This window comes from Globicephala melas, chromosome 1 (assembly GCF_963455315.2).
Source record: "Globicephala melas chromosome 1, mGloMel1.2, whole genome shotgun sequence".
NCBI classification, from domain to species: domain Eukaryota; kingdom Metazoa; phylum Chordata; class Mammalia; order Artiodactyla; family Delphinidae; genus Globicephala; species Globicephala melas.
In genome coordinates, this window is record NC_083314.1 from 32642215 (window position 1) to 32659845 (window position 17631).

The 17631-nt window shown below is 46.1% G+C and overlaps 1 protein-coding gene across 4 annotated transcripts in view; it reads left to right on the forward strand.

Annotated features, from left to right (window-relative positions):
- ATP2B4 (ATPase plasma membrane Ca2+ transporting 4) overlaps positions 1-17409 on the forward strand; it is a 93244-nt gene extending 75835 nt beyond the window's left edge. For 2 of the 4 annotated variants that reach the window (XM_060288598.1, XM_030872702.2), the window contains 4 exons: positions 801-1012; positions 2012-2119; positions 4102-4278; positions 12878-17409. In XM_060288598.1, coding sequence (XP_060144581.1) covers positions 801-1012; positions 2012-2119; positions 4102-4278; positions 12878-13192 — 812 coding nt within the window. In that variant the 3' untranslated portion in view covers positions 13193-17409. Of the gene's footprint in view, positions 1-800; positions 1013-2011; positions 2120-4101; positions 4279-7955; positions 8137-12877 lie in introns of all 4 variants that reach the window. The other 2 variants (XM_030872707.2, XM_060288634.1) reach the window with 2 other exon arrangements.
- Positions 17410-17631: the final 222 nt, after the last annotated feature.

Below are 17631 nucleotides of genomic sequence, written 5' to 3' on the forward strand. Positions count from 1 at the left end.
ATAGTGGCACGAAGATTCAGACCTATGTCTGCCAGACTCTCGTGCACATAGTTCTACCACAATGCAGCACTACGAGAAGGCAAATAGTGATGGAGCAAGCTGAGAGAGAGGGTCAGAAATGTTGAGGGAGTTCCCTGGTGGTCCAGTGGGTAAAAATCCGCCTTCTAATACAGGGGGCACGGGTTCGATCCCTGGTCGGGGAACTAGGATCCCACATGTTACATGGCACAGCCAAAAATATTTAAAAAGGGGGCTTCCCTGGTGGGACAGTGGTGAAGAATCTGCCTGCCAATGCAGGGGACACGGGTTCGAGCCCTGGTCCAAGAAGATCCCACATGCCGCAGAGCACCTAAGCCCATGTGCCACAACTACTGAGCCTGTGCTCTTAGCCCGCGAGCCACAACTACTGAGCCCATGCGCCACAACTACTGAAGCCCGCATGCCTAGAACGTGTGCTCCGCAACAAGAGAAGCCACCACAATGAGAAGCCCATAGACCACAATGAAACGTAGCCCCTGCTCAATGCAACTAGAGAAGGCCCAGGCACAACAACAGAGACCCAACACAGCCAAAAATAAATAAATAAATAAATAAAATTTATTTAAAAAAAAAAAAAAAAGTGATGTTGAGACCAGAACTAACACTGAAAATATTTGATGACTGTTGTGGTTCGGATACTGACCAGTTAGAATGGACACCAGTCATAAGCAACCAGTGAGGCCATACTCAAGTGTTCTGACTCAACCTGAACCCTCCTTGAGAGCATACTTATCCTCCAATGCATCCCTTCTCCCAACTAGGTGAGAAGTTCTTTGACATTGATAGTGGGAGGAGAGCACCTCTGCATTCACCACCCAGCCAACACTACACCATTATTTTCAACACCTTCGTGCTGATGCAACTCTTCAATGAAATCAACTCCCGCAAGATCCATGGAGAGAGGAATGTCTTTTCGGGCATCTTCCGCAACCTCATCTTCTGCTCTGTGGTCTTGGGCACATTCGTCAGCCAGGTGGGATTCTAGCTGGAGCTGGGATAGGAGGTCTGGGACGATAAAGGCCAGAAGCTGGGGGCCAGGATTCCCTGAGCACCCGGGGAAAGGAGTGAGGGAGTGATGGGGACTCAGGCTGTGGGTTGAACACTTTGGGGTTCCCAAATGCTTCCGTTTGCTCATTGCTCTAGAATTGGATCCTGCTGTGTCAAGTGCTCCAGTGCAAGGCAGCATGTTGGTAGCGAATAAAATAAAATTAGTGGAATCCTTTCCTTATCTTTCTAAAACACAGCAATTTCACATAGTGACCAGGAGGAAGATCACTGTCTTCTAACCCCTTTCCATGCCTCCTGCCAGCATACTTGAAATGTGCATGCAAGTGCTATATGGGATCTCTCCCTGTCCCTCCTTGCCCCTTTGTTCAGAAAGGGCTTATGGTAGAAAATGGTATGCAATTCAGAGAAAAAGAGAAGACATGGAATGCTGCCATATGTAGTTGACAGATAAGCCTGACGTGGGCTCCTTCTGTGGGAAGTGGGGTCAAGGGCATGGCTGCCCTGGTGATGAAAGGATTGAGCCCCTTCCTTCTTGCCCCAGTCAGAGGTACACTAAGACATCTGCCAATACAAGAGATTTGGAGCCTGCCCTGTAACAAAAGAGCTCCTGCCTCACTCTTATTTGTCCCGCTCCTAAATTCCTCTTCTCCATCACTGTGCCTTCTCTTTGTCACCTACTGGCTTTAGTCACAAGAAGCCTCCAGCTACCCTTGCTCCCCCAGCCTTTGCATTAATAGTGTTCATAGTAGCTGTATCTGTCTCCCCATCAGAGTGCTCTGTAAAGACTGTGTCTGTCTTCCCTTCTCCCCACCTGGATCTCTCCTTTCTCCTTCCCCAACAAGCAGATCAGGGTTCACACCACAGGGACCCTGGGGTAGGGGGCTGACGTGGCTTTGATGGCCTTGACTGGAGGGCTGGCTACCTGTTACCTCCCAATGATGGGCTGCCTCTTTCTCTGTTCTAGATTATCATTGTGGAATTTGGGGGGAAACCCTTCAGCTGTACGAACCTCACCCTGTCCCAGTGGTTCTGGTGTCTCTTCATCGGTTTTGGAGAATTGCTGTGGGGCCAGGTGAGTACGGGCTCACCCTCCCCGTGCAGTCACATGGCCGGCAGACACCCCCCCCCCCCGATGAGATGGAACGAGCAACTGTGGAGACGCCCAGCTCCTCGCCTTCATATCCTTCCCTCTTCTCTCTACCACCAGGTTTTCAAGTTCTTTCCATCTTGTAGGAACCCAAAGCAGAATGATCTGTGCCCACCACTTCAGAGGCTTCTGATCTCTTCTCTAATCATGCCTGGAGACAGACAAATCCCTTAGCTTCTCTGAGACGGAAGTGGAAATTTTCAATGGAATTTTGCTAAAAAAAAAAAATTAAGGGTCTTAGAAGTAGAAGAGTTTGCAAAGCATATGTCTTCAATGAAGCCGCAGTCTGGCCGTGAGCTGCTGTGCTGTCATAATGTAGGGCTCCCTTGCCTCTTCTGTTTCTCACCATTGCCTTATCCAGGATGGGTGCCTGACTGTCATCTAAGATAAATCCAGACTCACAAGGTCTCTAGAGAAGCAGTATAGCGTATGGTTCAAAGCACAGACTTTGGAACCGACCATCTAGGTTTGAATCCCCGTTCTTCTTTTTACAAGCTGCATCATAGTGAGCAAGTTTATTAGCAACTCTGCCTCAGTTTCCTCAACTCCGGATAACAGGATCATTGTGAATCATTGTTAATCAGCAAATCAGTTTCAATACAGAAATGACTTAGAACAATGTCTAGTACCCTGTAAGTACTCAATAAATGTTAGCTATTAATATTATAATAATATAATCAGGTTTGATAAGAGTTTCATTCCTTCCCTAATACCACTTTGCGAGTCCCTCTCATCCTCAGCTCTGGCCTGGCCTTTACCTCTGCTTGCAGACCCCAGGTCTCTACTGATTTGTGCCCAGCCACCTGGGTAATGGAGGCTTTGCTCTAACTGGCCCCAAAGATCCCTCCCTAGGGCTGCAGGCTTTCCCCCATAGACCTGCTAGTTGTTTCTTTCATAGCTCCTAGATGCCTCCCTGATTAATCCCTATCCCCGTTCCTAACACAAGTCCTTCCACCCTGCTCTGTTTGCTGAAGTTATTTACCAGTGGGTCCCTAAAGCGCTTCTACACTGGGGCTGAGCTTGATGATTTCACGTACTGTTTGAAACTCTCACCTGGGTCTAGTCTCACATGTGGCCATGTGGCCTTGAGGCCAGGTAACAACAGCCTTCCTTCTGTATCACAACAGCTCCTTCTAACATCTAAAAGCAGAACATGGACATTCTTTCCACTTCAAACACTTGACTCCATGTTGGACTGCTCACACAGTCCCCCTTTCCCAGCTGAGCCCTTGTCTTATTTGTAAAGGAGAACTGACTGACAGCTTATAGAGTGATTTATTTTGAATTGCAAGCCCCAGCCTACTGCTCCGTGTCTTCTGATAATACTCATATGTCCCTTCTATGGGCTATCCCGCCCAGTTCCTCACCCCAAGCCCAAGAAAACTTTTAGTATCCTCTCACTATAGTTTTATAAAAGAGGAATTACTTAGCATATGGTAACTAAGAAGAGGGTCATTCCCCTCCAACACCCTTCTTTTCCCCTTGCCCATACACATACATTTTGACCATCCTGTCTCCAGACTTGTTTTCTCCCAGGTCCTTGTCTCTGTCTCTTCCTACTGTGTATCATGCATTATGGTTCTACTTCCTTTAAGAGACAGATGGCAAAATGCAAAGAAAGAACTGAGACAGGAGGAAGAGAATGAAGTATATAACAAGGCAGATGGCTGGTCAAATACTAGAATATAAGTTCTCCTTTGTACGTCCACAAGTACAGAAAATCTTCCTGAGGGCCTGACAGCTGGTAGGCACTTGGCAAACGCTTGCCTGAATGGGTTGGCACTTTTCCCAGCGGGAAGGTTTATAGGGCAAAGAGTGACCTACCCAAGGGCCTGACCCATAAAGTTGAGAGACAGCTCTTCTCGCCCTGATTCTGGTGTCTACCCTTTTGCTGCATCTGTTCTCAGGTCATCTCCACAATACCTACCCAATCCCTGAAGTTCCTAAAGGAGGCTGGGCATGGCACCACCAAAGAGGAGATCACCAAGGATGCTGAGGGGCTGGACGAGATTGACCATGCAGAGATGGAGCTGCGCCGAGGCCAGATCCTCTGGTTCCGGGGCCTGAACCGTATCCAGACTCAGGTACTGTGATAGTGGCCTGTCCTCGCCCTGGGAGAAGGAATCTCCCCCATCTTTCTTGGGAGGTGTTGGGAGGGCAGCAGTTCTTGCTGGCCAACGTCTCTCCCCTTCCTAAGGCCCTCTCACTGGAGGGCAGCCCGAGCTCCCTTGCTTCAGGACAGACAGGCAGAGGCAGTGGTATGGGCTCCTCTGAGAGGAGAGTGATCATGGGGGGCCGAGAACACGGGACACTAACTGCTAGCATCATCCTCTAGCTTTAGGTTCATCTGAAGCCCACTTCCCACCCTCTGTCGGGTGGGCCATCTTCCCACATAAGGTCTCTTGTAAGCGCTAGGCCTAACCTCAGGGTGGGAAATGTTCAGAGTCTTTCCTGACCCTGCAGAAGGTAGGATTTAGACAATATCTCTATGCCAGCATCCCCAGCAGACATTTACTGTATATCCTCAAGCTGCTATTAGGGGAATGTAGATGTTATCTGGATTGATCTTTGTAAAAGAAACTCGCTCTCTTATGTCTTCCCCACTCAAAATTTAAGGCCATGATGGGGAATCTGATGGCTAAGTGTATATAAATGAAAATAGTCTCTCAGTGCCTGAGTATCTTTTACAGGATTCAGACTTGCTTCCCAGAAAGCAAGAAGCTATAATTTCTTCAAACCTTTTCCCTTCCTGCAATTTCTAAAATGGGATAGAAGCTGCTCCTGCTGCTATTAAGTCCCCTCCTATAGCCCTACAGTAACTTTTTTCCCCCACTTCCCGTGCAGCAACTGTAACTACCTTCTCCTGGGTAAATGGGCTGGTCTAGACATTGATAATCCTATCACTTTCCCTGTTCTTACCCCACATACCTCTATTGTGTTAGTCCTGAGATTTCCCATCTCAAGAAATTGTAAATCCCCAAGTTCTCAAAGGTGTTCACCAGAGAACAGGCCTGTCCCTCTTTGCTAATTGGCTAGAGATCCCAGAAGTAAATTTCACTCTCTGAAATTAGCCTTGCAGATGGTTTCAAAAGCTCCCTAGTGGAGCCCACCACTTCCTAGGGAAGAGGTGAAATGAAAAGTCTAAGCTAAATACAATAGTCCCTCGCTTATCCATGGCTTTGCTTTCCTTGGTTTTAGTTACCCGTGGTCAACCACAGTCTGAAAGTATTAAATGAAAAATTCCAGAAATAAATAACTCATAAGTTTTAAATTGCATGCCGTTCTGAGTAGCTGATGAAATCTCACGCCCCCCACTCTGTCCTGCCCTGGACATAAGTCATCCCACTGCCTATCACATCCTCGCTGTATAAGCTACCCACCCATTACTCTAGGAGAAAACATAGTATATACAGGGCTCAGCACTATCTGCAGCTTCAAGCATCCACTGCAGGTCTTGGAACGTATCTCCCACGGATAAGGGAGGACTACTGTAGCAGCTGGGCATTGGTCTCCTATAGACAAAACAACAGATGCAAATGGGAAAGCAGGGCTAGGGAGGGAAGCACACTGGGGCTCCTCTTGAGTTCCCCTTCCCGGAGAGGGAAATCCGCATGGGACCCGCAAACACTACCTCAGCATGTCCAGAGTTTCCACACGCACCCCACCCTCCAGGCTGCCAAGTCCATCACGAGCAAGGGCCTCACGTGCCCAGAGAACTTGGCATCTTTGGCTCATGTCTCTAAGGCCTCGGTGCTTCCCTGTAGGTCTGCTCTTTTCAGAATAACCTGTCTGCTTTTCTTCCCTTCAGGATCGTCTGCCTCCTCTTCTACTATGTAATTTTTTTCCTAGCCAGAATGCCCTCGTTCCAGTGTCTCCTGGCTCCTTCCCAGTCTTCTCTCCCGGGGCTGAGATTCATGGATCTTCCTTCCCCTCCACTACCAATTTCCATTCCCTCGACTATATACCTCTCTGGTTTCGCTGTCTACATAGCTTTAGGTATACTACCTTTCTCTGTTGGAGCAAAAGGCGGTTGGACCATAATGACGTTAAAGCCTAAACTTAGGCAGCAAAGGCAACCTGTTAAAGATGCCACGATGAGCATATCTATGCCATCCCACCTGACTCCATAAGCAGATGACTGTGCTAACCTGCATCCTGGATCCTAAAGCTCTCTCCTGGCATCAGCTCTTCACCTCAGCTGGGTTCTAATGAAATTCCCTGCCATCCGATTGTTGTTCCTTGTTGTCATTCTTGCAACACTTATGGGTGGGAAGTGTTGCCAGGCTATTGTCCCATCCTGGTCCCTTTAGCTTTGGGAGAGCTAAAAGCACTAGAAAGCAGAAGATTGGGAAACTTGAGGTCTAGAATCTTGGGAAGGTAAATCTGGGGGCCAGTTTCATTGTGGAGGTTGGGACCTTGTGACCCTAATAAGCACTGAGGAAGGTGACTCTCCAGCCCCTTCTTCCGTGTGGCTGAACCCTCCCCACATGCAGACCTTTTCCTCTTACAGCATCAGGCTCCTCGGTCCCCTGGAACTGAAAACCGTATCATGTGATGAAGAGTGGTATTTTAGCTCAAACTTGGTCTGAGTCCGGAAACTAGCCCTAAACATTTCATGGCTTCTCAGGAAGCTTTATAAGTAAGAACAACTGTCTGACTCACAAGGTACCTGCTTTCCCACCTTCTCACCTGGGGAAGTAAAGTTAGATGAGTGAAATCAGCACCTTTCCTACATCCCTGGTCAACTGGTCCTTGGTCAGGCAGAGGTCAGGGATGAGGATGGTAGGTTTGACTGAGGCCCTAGATCAAGACCGCTGTTGGAAAACAAATGGCATTCATTGCCTCAGTCTCTGAGGAGTAGGACACTGAAAACCAGAGACAACTTGTATGGGGCTAGACTTGCAGCTGCTGCCACCACCGCCAGCCAGCTCTTCCTCCCCCCACCCCGTCTAACTGCTGAGTTCTCATCTGCACTTGTGCCAGCCTCTCAGGATCTCCAGTGCGCGAATGCTGCCAGTGGCATTCTCTCCACAGAGCCTGGCCACTGGGTTCCTGAGCTCCACTTTCAGGGGCCTTATCCACTTCTGCCCAAGGACAGGGAGTCTCAGAGAAGAACCCAGAAGAGGGTGAGCCCAGCAACTCATGGTCCAGGAGCCTTTCCACCATGGCACCTGTGTATGGATTACTACACGCCTCTGTTTAAACACATGAGTTGTTTTCCTGGAAAATCTGCAAAAATAGGTAGTCAATTTAATTGGTTTAGAGGTTCCTGAGCCTCAAAATTCAGTAATATATACACTTTGCCTACTATCTTAAATTGCATGCCTTATTTTTTTAAGAGTGCAGGTCAAAAAAAAAAAAGAAAGTACAGGTCAGAGCATAAGACAATGAATAAGCTGTCACTCTTTGTCAGGAATCATGAGTGGGAAAGTCCATTTAAATTTTTAGATACTTTTGGATACCAGCACACCTGAAATATCCATCGTAGGCTAAAAGGGAAGAGAAGACTGGATTCTGGCTGGGTATTTAGACTCCATGGCAAACTGTTCCTTAAATGAAGTGTGATGTGCAATTAATGTTTTTCCCCCTTCTCTTCACCATTGTCTTGTGTGTAAGGGACTCTCTCTCTTGCTTTCCATCTCCTGTCCCTTTTTCCCAGCTCTTTCCAACCCCTCCATAACCCTCTTGGACCCTCCCTTCCTCTTTCTTCACTTCTTTCTGACTGTGGAGCAAAGCTGTCTCACTTTCTGATTCTTTGCAGATCGACGTAATTAACACATTCCAGACGGGAGCCTCTTTTAAGGGAGTCCTAAAGCGCCAGACCATGGGTCAACACCTTGATGTAAAACATGTTCCTAGCTCATCCTATGTAACAGTTGCACCAGTCAAATCTCCCCCCACCACTTCTGTTGCTGCTGCTGTTTCATCTCCTACTCTGGGCAGTGAGTGATAGTCTATTATGATGCATGATTTGCTAAAATGACCACAAGAGAGCACGTAGCATTCACTTTAACCAGCTGTGGTTATCTTTTCCTTTTGGTTTTTCCCTTTGATCTTTGACTTAAGGGAAGAAAAGCGGGGCAAAAATTCCACTCCAAAACCGGGCTGTGTGCCATTTTATTTAATTTTATTTTATTTTTTTATGTTGAAAAGCTCTTAAAACCATAACCATTTTAAAGACAGTAATCCTGTGTTCTGATTGTTCCTCTGCATTGCCTGGTCCTTCCTTGAGTTTTGTTTGTTTGTTTGTTTTACTTTACTTTGTTTGTTGCTGTGTTTGAATATGTTGTTCCTCTTCTCTCCTTCTGCTCCTTTGAGTCTCAACTCTGTCTCCTAAGGTTAGGGGTAAGGGTAAGCCGAATGAAGACTCAGGAAGTCTTTTGTTTTCTTTTAGGAATTTCCGAAGAGCAAACTTTTTTTTTTCCCTTCTCCTTTCCTCTAGTTTGTTTTACTTATAGCCAGCACTTCATATCTTATTTTGCATGTAAAGTTTGAGGAACCCCTTTCTCAGCCAGCCTATTAGCCGGAAAGCTGTGAAGGCTCAACCTAAGATCTGGTGGATTATTGGTAGATTATTGGATTCTTGCTAATGCTTATGCCTTCCTATTCCTGATCTTTTTACCTTCCCCAAGTGGGACACAGAGAGGAAATGGAAGGCTCTTTGCTGATAATGCTATTAAGGTATTTGGTGGGGAAGGAGTCTCTCTGTGTTAAGTATACTCCGGGCTTCAAATATCTGAGTGTTTGAGTCTGTTTCTTCCTCCCCCACTCCCGTAACCTTGGGATGGGGGATAAAGAAAAAACAATTGCACTATCTGTGGTTCACTTGACTGTGAGTGTGTAGGTTGATCAGACTTAGCTTATCTGTTGTCTTTCTAGCCAACTCTAAGTGTTCTCGTGTGAGAGGTGAGGGGCAGGGGGAGAGGAGGTTTATATAGAGGCATATTCTTTTTTTTTTTTTTTTTTTTTGCGGTACGCGGGCCTCTCACTGTTGTGGCCTCTCCCATTGCGGAGCACAGGCTCCGGACGCGCAGGCTCGGCGGCCATGGCTCACGGGCCCAGCCGCTCCGCAGCATGTGGGATCTTCCCGGACTGGGGCACGAACCCGTGTCCCCTGCATCGGCAGGCGGACTCTCAACCACTGCGCCACCAGGGAAGCCCTAGAGGCATATTCTTTAGGCTCAAAGGCAGTCAAAGAACTATGTAAGTCTTACCCTACAGATATGCAAGAGCCTCTCATTCTAGTCCTTCCATATTCCTCTCATTTCCTTTTTTCTTCTAGTTTTGTCGTGTCCTTCTAACTAGTTACTGTTCTTTCTTAAATCATGCCTCTCTGTTAGAAGGAGTAGTGTCAGCTGCCCTGGTAATTTGAAGGTAGAAGGAGACTAAGGAAAAGACAGAGCCCACTGGGCTCATGTAGTAGAGTTGCTGGTGGAGGATATGGTGCAAACCCTCAAAGGCTAGAAACTCAGGAGAGTCAGGCCGCACCTGCTCTTTCTCCAGCTGTGCCTTCCTATTGGAGGGCCTAGAAGTTATAGTCATGCATTTTAAAACCCATTTCCCATTCCAGAGGTCCAAATGAATTCATTTATTTTTCTAACCTTCAAGTAGATAAACGTCTAAGATTTCTCTCTGTAAGAAGGTCCTAATCCCTTCTCTGCCCCTGGTTTCTGACAAAGGAGCAGAAACCTACAGAATACCAGCTGAGGAAATGGAGTCTTCATCTGCCCATTCATTGGGCTCCAGAGAGTGGCCCTTAGTGCTCATACCTAACCTAAGGTCCAGCCTGGTTTGGGCTTCTGAGCCATGAGAAAGTGTTGTCCTTCAGTCATCTGCTTTCACCTGTAGGATAGGGGCCACAGAAGAGACATTTCCCAGAGACTTTGAGAGATGATGACTGGGGAAGGAAGGGTTGATTGACTGAGTGGAGAGGACCTGAAGCTTTCACAGCACCCACCTCACTATCTGTGTCTTATTCCCCATACACTGCTCATGCACCAGGCACCATGCATCCAGAAAGGAAGATGCCACCACTCGGGGTGGATTGGTGATGATGTAGCTGTGTGATTGTTCATCGGCACGCACTATATAGTCTCTGAGGCCAGTGCTGGAGTTGAGGAGCATTCTGGCACAGCCCCACCCTTCTCTCCACCTGCCAGGCCACAAGATGGTGCTCCCTAGCTCTCCGACTCCTCTTGTCTTGAGCTTCCCTTACAGGTGGCTGCTTTCCCTTTAGATTCCAGAAGTCCTGTTATCTAGCTGGATGACTGTTCCTTGCTCCCCCAAAAAAGAAATTGTCCCTATCTTTTCCATCTACCCATCCCCAATTCACTCTGATCTCCCTTATTGTTTACCTGTAACAGTGATTGATCACCCCAACAGGTGAGAGGAAAAGCCAGCAAACAGGGATCCAGACCCCCATTCCAACTCCTATTTTTAAAAATCTGTTTTCTAGATAGGACTTCACATATCATTATTTCAACAAAGTATTCAATTGCTTCAAAAAAAATAGAAGCAGGAAGTTTGGAAATCAGTGATATTGAAGATGATCAACTCATGGTATAAAGGTACCTGTTCTCCTGTAGCACTTGTTAGAAATGCTGAGATCTGAAGAGTGAGTGAAAAGTGTGGGCTATATTATCACTCCTACAGGGGGTGGTATGGCTTTGAGCCCATTTCTTGACTAGGGCCAGGGGAGAAGGCATTGGGTTTGGGCTCACTTAATCCAAGTTGCCTTGCTCTAAGATGTTTGGCATAGATCCATTAAAACTTGGGATTTCCTGAAAGCCAGATGGAACCTTTATTCCATCTGATCTCACCTGAAGATAGAAAAGTAGGTCCTAACTTTCTGTGCAGCATGGTGAATGTGTGCCCAGGTTCCTTGATTCTTCTTGGCTGAAGCGTTGAGCGGATTCCATTGAGTGACAGAGTCCTTTGCCTTCTGAGCTCTGAGCACCCTCCATCCTGGGTGAGTCTGCCAGTCTGTTGTGGAGTGAGGCAAGGTAAGGAAAGCCTTAGCCAGCGGAGACACAACTTTAATGAACCTTCTTTGTGCATTACTTTTGTAGGTTCTCTACAGTGATAGGAAACACTGAGACAAGCAATCCAACCAGTTTATTTGCCTGCCTCTTTGGGTGCTCTGATGTCTCCACATTCTTGCCTCTTTTCCAGGAACATATTCTTTGCTTAAAGAGCAGAGTAACGAAAGATGTGCCCTACCCCAACCCTCATCATTTCTCCTTATCCCCCTCCCCACCTCAACAGTTTCTCCTGCATTACTTCCATTTCTTTTCTGAGGAAAGAACTTTGGGACAAGACTAGGATCAACCACCTCCCAACAACTAAAACTGTCCTAGGACCACTTTCTTTTCCCCTGGCCTCTCTCTCCAAACTCTCAGGATCCAACCTTCTCCCCTCCTCCAATTCTACCAACCCAAGTTGCAAAGCATACCTCAGCGAGGCCCCCAGTTCAGAAAAGGAGCTGCTCCCTGTGGATAAGGTGAAGGCTGGGCCCAGGGATCAATTATTGTCAATTTTTCCTCTTCTCTAAACTGAATCCCTTCCTTTGTTGTGCAGTAGAACAAAGACTTTGACACTTATAGGGCAGTGCATTTCCCTTTGCCCAGTCAAACTGCAAATTGTTTCCTTTCCCCCATCCTCTTGGTCCCCCCCATCAGAAAAGCCTCTTGTTTGTAGCACTGCCTCCTGCATGGGGTGTTTTCTGTCCTGGTCCCATCCTTTCCCTTCTCTACATAAGATCACATTCCTCTTCATAATTTACAAACAGCTGGAGAAAGCTGCACGACTGGGCACAGCTGCTGTGTGTCAGAGACATGGCCATGCGTGTCCGGCCTCATCTGAGCTGAGAGAGCGGGCCTTCTGTCAGCGTCAGGGGGAGGCATCTTTTGATGCCTGTATTCATTCACCTCTTCCAGGGGAGGGACTGAAGGAATGGAGTTCTACTTTCTTTGGGGGAAGAGGACATGGTGGAGGCTGTGGACTATATATATATGCATGTTTCCTGACTGAAAGAGCAATTACTAATTGGAGAGTATAAGAGTTTTCATTTCTTGCATGCTGCTGACACAAATGAAGATTGGTTTGTCTGCCTTGCTGAATGGTATTCATGGTCACTTATCACCCAAAGTGTATTGCGTGCGAATTGATATGTGTTTGGCTCTTTGAGGGTTTTAAACAGATAACTAAACTTCAGTGTGTAATTTTCCATTCCACATTCACAAAATGTTTGGCTTCAACACAAAAATCCACATGTCTGAATTATCTTTTAAGTTCAGCTATTAATTTGCACCTAGTTCCAACGTCCTTGCCCTCCATCCAAAAGAACTAATGAATCGTTTTGTTTCCTGTTTCATTTTAAGAGTGGATTGTTTGGGAATGCTAACTTTGCTTTGGGTTTTCTGCTTTGTTTTTATGCAGCTTTTGAAATATTCCAGTTGTTTGCCATTACTCACTCTCCCCACCCCACCTCAATGCTTGAAATTTGAGCCACCTGATGTTTCTAGTGTTTCATGATCTCCTCTCATATGTTTGGTTTTGGTTGTTGAGCAGTAGTGTCTTGTAGTTTGGGTCTTGTTTCTGTCCTCAAACCCCCCAGTTCCTTGTTCTACTAACCAATTCTTGCCTCCGTATTTTCTCATCCTCCTTTTCCTTCCCCTGGTGTAGATCAAAGTGGTCAAAGCATTCCATAGTTCCCTCCATGAAAGCATTCAGAAACCCAAGAACCAAAACTCCATCCACAACTTCATGACCCACCCTGAATTCGCCATAGATGAGGAGGGGCCACGAACACCACTCCTGGATGAGCAAGAAGAGGAAACTTTTGAAAAGGTCTCTAAGCCTGGGACTAGGATGCTCCCGTCGGATGGTGAAGTCACTCCACAAGCCAACAAAAACAACAATGCGGTGGATTGCTGCCAAGTGCAAATTGTTGCCTGCCACTCAGACAGCCCTCTACACAGCCTGGAGACATCAGTTTGAACTTCATTCTCTGACTCCCATTCCTGCTTTCCCTATTTCCCTTTTCATCTGCCCCATCACTAAGGGGATGATGGGACTTTTCACTGTCATGTCAGCTGCTCCCAAGTATGTGTGAACCCCCACCTGGCAATGAAGAGGCAAGAGCACAGACCTACGAGGACTTCAGCTGAAACCTGAGTTGGGGTTTGTAGCAGGACCCAGTTAGACCCCAGGCAAGTAATGAATGATAGATCTATACTCCTTGCCTGTATCAGTTGTCATTTTTAAAGAAATGACAAGAATCCTTTTGGCATTGACCCCAACCTAAATTCTCACCAGTATTCATACCTGTGTCAGCCATCCCCTCACTTCTGGATTTTTACCCTATGAGTCTGTGCTGTTTACAGCCTCAGTTAAAAGTTCAGAGTGACAGATATCCTCAAATGAAATGTGTTGAGGTAAGAATGGAAGGTACAGAATCAGCCTATAGAGTGATTGTTTTAAAACAATTTTTCCATTTTGAAAACTTATACCTAAAGCCCTTTACCTCTTTCTGCCCTTCCAGTCAAGCCTCCCCATGGTCTCTTGGTCTTTTGTGACCATTGTCTTCCTTAGCTTCACTAATTTTTTTTTTTTTTAAGTTGTGATGATTAGAAAATGGAAAGGACATGGATGAGTTAAGTCGACTTTGACCATTCTCCCTTCTGGCCCCAGTGGAGCCCTTGATTTAGTTCTAGAGGCAGATAGTTTTCTTTGCTAACAGGGTCCTTTGGAAGCAATTGAGAGCTGGTAAAAATATATTCCTGTTGCCAGGTTATCTGCTTCTAAACTGCCATGTTGTCAGGTGTGTGTGCTTTCTAAGCGCCAGGGAGATCAGCATTGACGTGAAGCTTGCATATATGCGGTTTGTAGTTTTTACCTGAAGCCTGAGCTTTCTCCTCTTCCTAAAGTGGGGGCAAAGGAATGAATTAAGAATGACCTTGCCTCCTAACTGGACTTGGAAAACAGACCATCAAAGTCAACTCGGTGGAGTCCTCCTCGGGGTGACCACTACTGCTTTCAAAGCCATCCACCAAGGCTCTTCCAGGGCAGGACCTGATTGTTGGGACAGTGAGTATTGAGAAGCCTTGGGAGAGGCCAAAGTTCCATTCCAGCAGCATCTGAGCAAACCTTCCTCTCAGAAACCAGAAACCTTGAGCTTAGGTGGCTGGGGAGCAGCTTTGACGTGCCCTTTAGTTTTTAATTCTACTCTTTGCCATGTCCGCCAACATCAGTCTCTGAAAAGACCCCAGCCTTTCTCAAATATTCTGATTTTGAAAACATGTATCCAAAGTGGGAGGCTTCATTGACGCTTTCCCGACTTAAAGGAGCAAAAGACCCACCCTGTAAAGCTCCCCTGCTTCCACCCTCCCTCTTGCACACCCCACTCAAGCCCCCTCCAGAATGTGCTCAGCACTGCACAGTTAAGCCCTGTGCCTTCTCTCCCTGAACACTGCCCAAAGCGTCCCCTTCCCACCTGTCTCTCAGGAGCTGGGGACTTGGCTAGGAGATTTGTTAAGTGTTCCTTAATGCAACAGGGTGGAGCCACCTTTGCAGGATCTCCATTTCTATCCCTACCATGCTGCTGTAAGCTCTTCCGTGTAGGGGTCAGCTCATGTCTGCCAATTCCCATCTCCCACTGGGTAAATGAAGCCTACCCCCTCTTTCTAGAGTGATGGGAGTAGGGAGAAGGGGCTTGAGGCTGTTAGGAGCTGCCGAATTTCCATTTGGGAGTCAGGTGACCCGAACCTCTCCTCTCCGGCCTTTTCTTCTGGATCCCTCCTCCCTCACCCTTTCACCTGAGCTGCCCTAGGAAAGAAGAATAAAGAAACAGTATCCCCTGCACATCCCTATTACTACATCAGCGACCAGATCTGATTTTGGTTTTGTAAAGGTTACACGTTTCAGTGATCTTTTCTCTGTCTTCAATACTAATGGGGGAAAAAATAGCTCACCCGAGGCGTTAGGTGTTCACATATATATTTATTAAGTACAGTGGAAGATTTAGTTCTGTCGAGTCTTTTTTATTACCTCAGATCAGTTTTTAAAACAAACTTTGGAGGCTATTTTATCATTCCTGCTCCCAAAAGACTCTCATGGTGCCAGACAGGTTACTTGTGAGGGCTTGTGTCTACTTGTTTAAAGTCAAAGGGGATTTTGTGTGTATTCTAGTTTCCATAGTAGGAGAGAAAATATAGAAATATTATGCAAAGAAATATAGTTTTCTTTAGATGAGAAACTGATATTTTTTGAGTCAGCCATATGTATTTTGTTTAAAGGATTTAAAATAAAGTGCTGTCATGTAACCCTGTGGAAGGGAGCACATAACTAGCTATTAGACATGGCAGGTGACTTATAGTATATTTGCAATTGGTTTTAAAACCAATGCACCAAACTTCCTTTCTCCAAACAGCCATCTTTATACTTAGGGGAAAAAAAATTTGTTGGGTTCTAGAATGTTTTTAATATAAATTTGTTGATATGGAATTAAGTTTAAGTATTTATGTGCATATATTTTTTATATAAATTTTTTTTCCTGTTCAGTTGCAGTGATCCAACTGGCAGTGAATAAATATGGCATAAGTTAATAAAGCTTTCCCCAAAAATGGTGCTTTGGATTTGAAAAGGGTCTGATGGGGAAAAGGGGGAAATATTATCCTAGATTCCTCTCTTGATAAACCTAGGAGAATGGGCAGTGGATTACGGATGGGAAGGAAGGCATCCAGGAAGAAGGGACAGCCAGCAGGAAATGAGTGTGCACCCCCATGGAAATGGGTACCAGGAACTAGTGGTCAGGATCAGGGACCTCAGATAGATTTATATTTCTTGAAGAACAGCTGGCAGAGTGGTACCCAAGACACTGGGCTGCAAGGATACTCTCTCTGATTTGGGGTTTGCCTTTTTTATGGTTCTTTTCACCTCCTGTTTCCCCTGGAGTTTTCCATTAGCGACTTTTTATGCAAGGATTTGATTTGAGACTTCCTTCCCTCCCCTAGAAAAGTTTCACGTGATGTATTAGTTGGGAGGTAGAGCTCTAAGTGGAAAAATAAAGGCTGGTTCTAGCCTGGGTGACAGTCTTGACTAGATCCTTCCCACAGGTGCCCTCTGCCCTCTGAAATGACTCTCCATCTCTAAAGGTTGTAGAGAGACCACCGAGAAATCCCACCAGCACATGTGAGTTCTTTAGAGTTTGTGTTCCTTCTTCCCGTTGAGCTCCAGAGGGGGGAGTCTGCACACTTAAATCTGAGTGATGACCTTACTGCCAAAAACCAGAGGGGTGTGGCAAGCTCACATGTGCCCTGAAACCTCTGAACACGTCACTTCCTTTCTTTCCTCCTTTCCCTGCCTAGTGATTGAAGCAGCCCATGATGTCATCACGAAGTGTGTACTTCCTCACTCTTCCTCACTCTCCGTATCTGAGGACCACCCCACTACTGTGGTGGGGGTGGGGCACTTATAAATGTCTGCTCTTCTTAAGCCATTCCAGGCTCTTCCTCAGAAAAGACCAGACACCCTTCCATTTAGCTCAGTGCTGTCCTTTGCCTTTCCAGCCCTGCTGTTGGGCCTGCTGTCCCCTTTCCTCCTGATTAGGAGAGATGGAGGGAAGTGAGCTCCCCATGACTGAATTGGCCTTTCGTGCATACTTCTCCCCATATGTATATATGCCATATGTGAATATGCCATATATATGTGCCAACAAATCTATCTGTGTTGTTCTTTTCAAATCAGCAGATAGGAATTTTGAGTTTCTTCTTTTTTTTTTTTTTTTTTTCAGTAACTAGTATATCAGGCACTGGTATTTTTATATAAAAAGAAAAAAAAACAAAACAAAAGATTGACTATTGTGATCTGCATGACATAAACAAACAAATGGTGATATCAAAGCAATGTGTACCCCAGCGTGTGTTGCCGTAATCTGCAGTTCAGCTAAACCGTGCACCCAATCTGTATTTGCATTTTGATATTATTTAAGCTCTCTGTACAATGTTTTGCATGTATTTATAGGGTTCTTAGAAAAAAAATGCTATAAACTGGCAAATCTGAAATTCAAATATGTTGTTCCATTGAGAAAGGAAGACTAGAAGGGGAGTTTTAAAAGAAGGAAAAAGAAGGGTAATTTTTTTGGAACCAATAAAGCTGTTGCTGATGAGCAGAAACCAAACTGTTGCGCACTGAGAATAAAACCCATGCCCACTGGAGACTGTGCTGTGCTCAATGTGTATCCCCTTTTGGGTAATGTCAATGGATGTCAAAGGTGAGAAGGGGTCTGCCACGGCTACATGGAGAGCTTACCTGTGCAAGCCCAGAGCTTAGCCTGTCATTGGACCCTGACATGCTTCTCTGCCAACGCTTGCCTCTGGTGACTCGCAGCCCTGGTTTCCAGTTTCATTCCCTTGGAGTACGAGCTTTGCTCTGCCCAC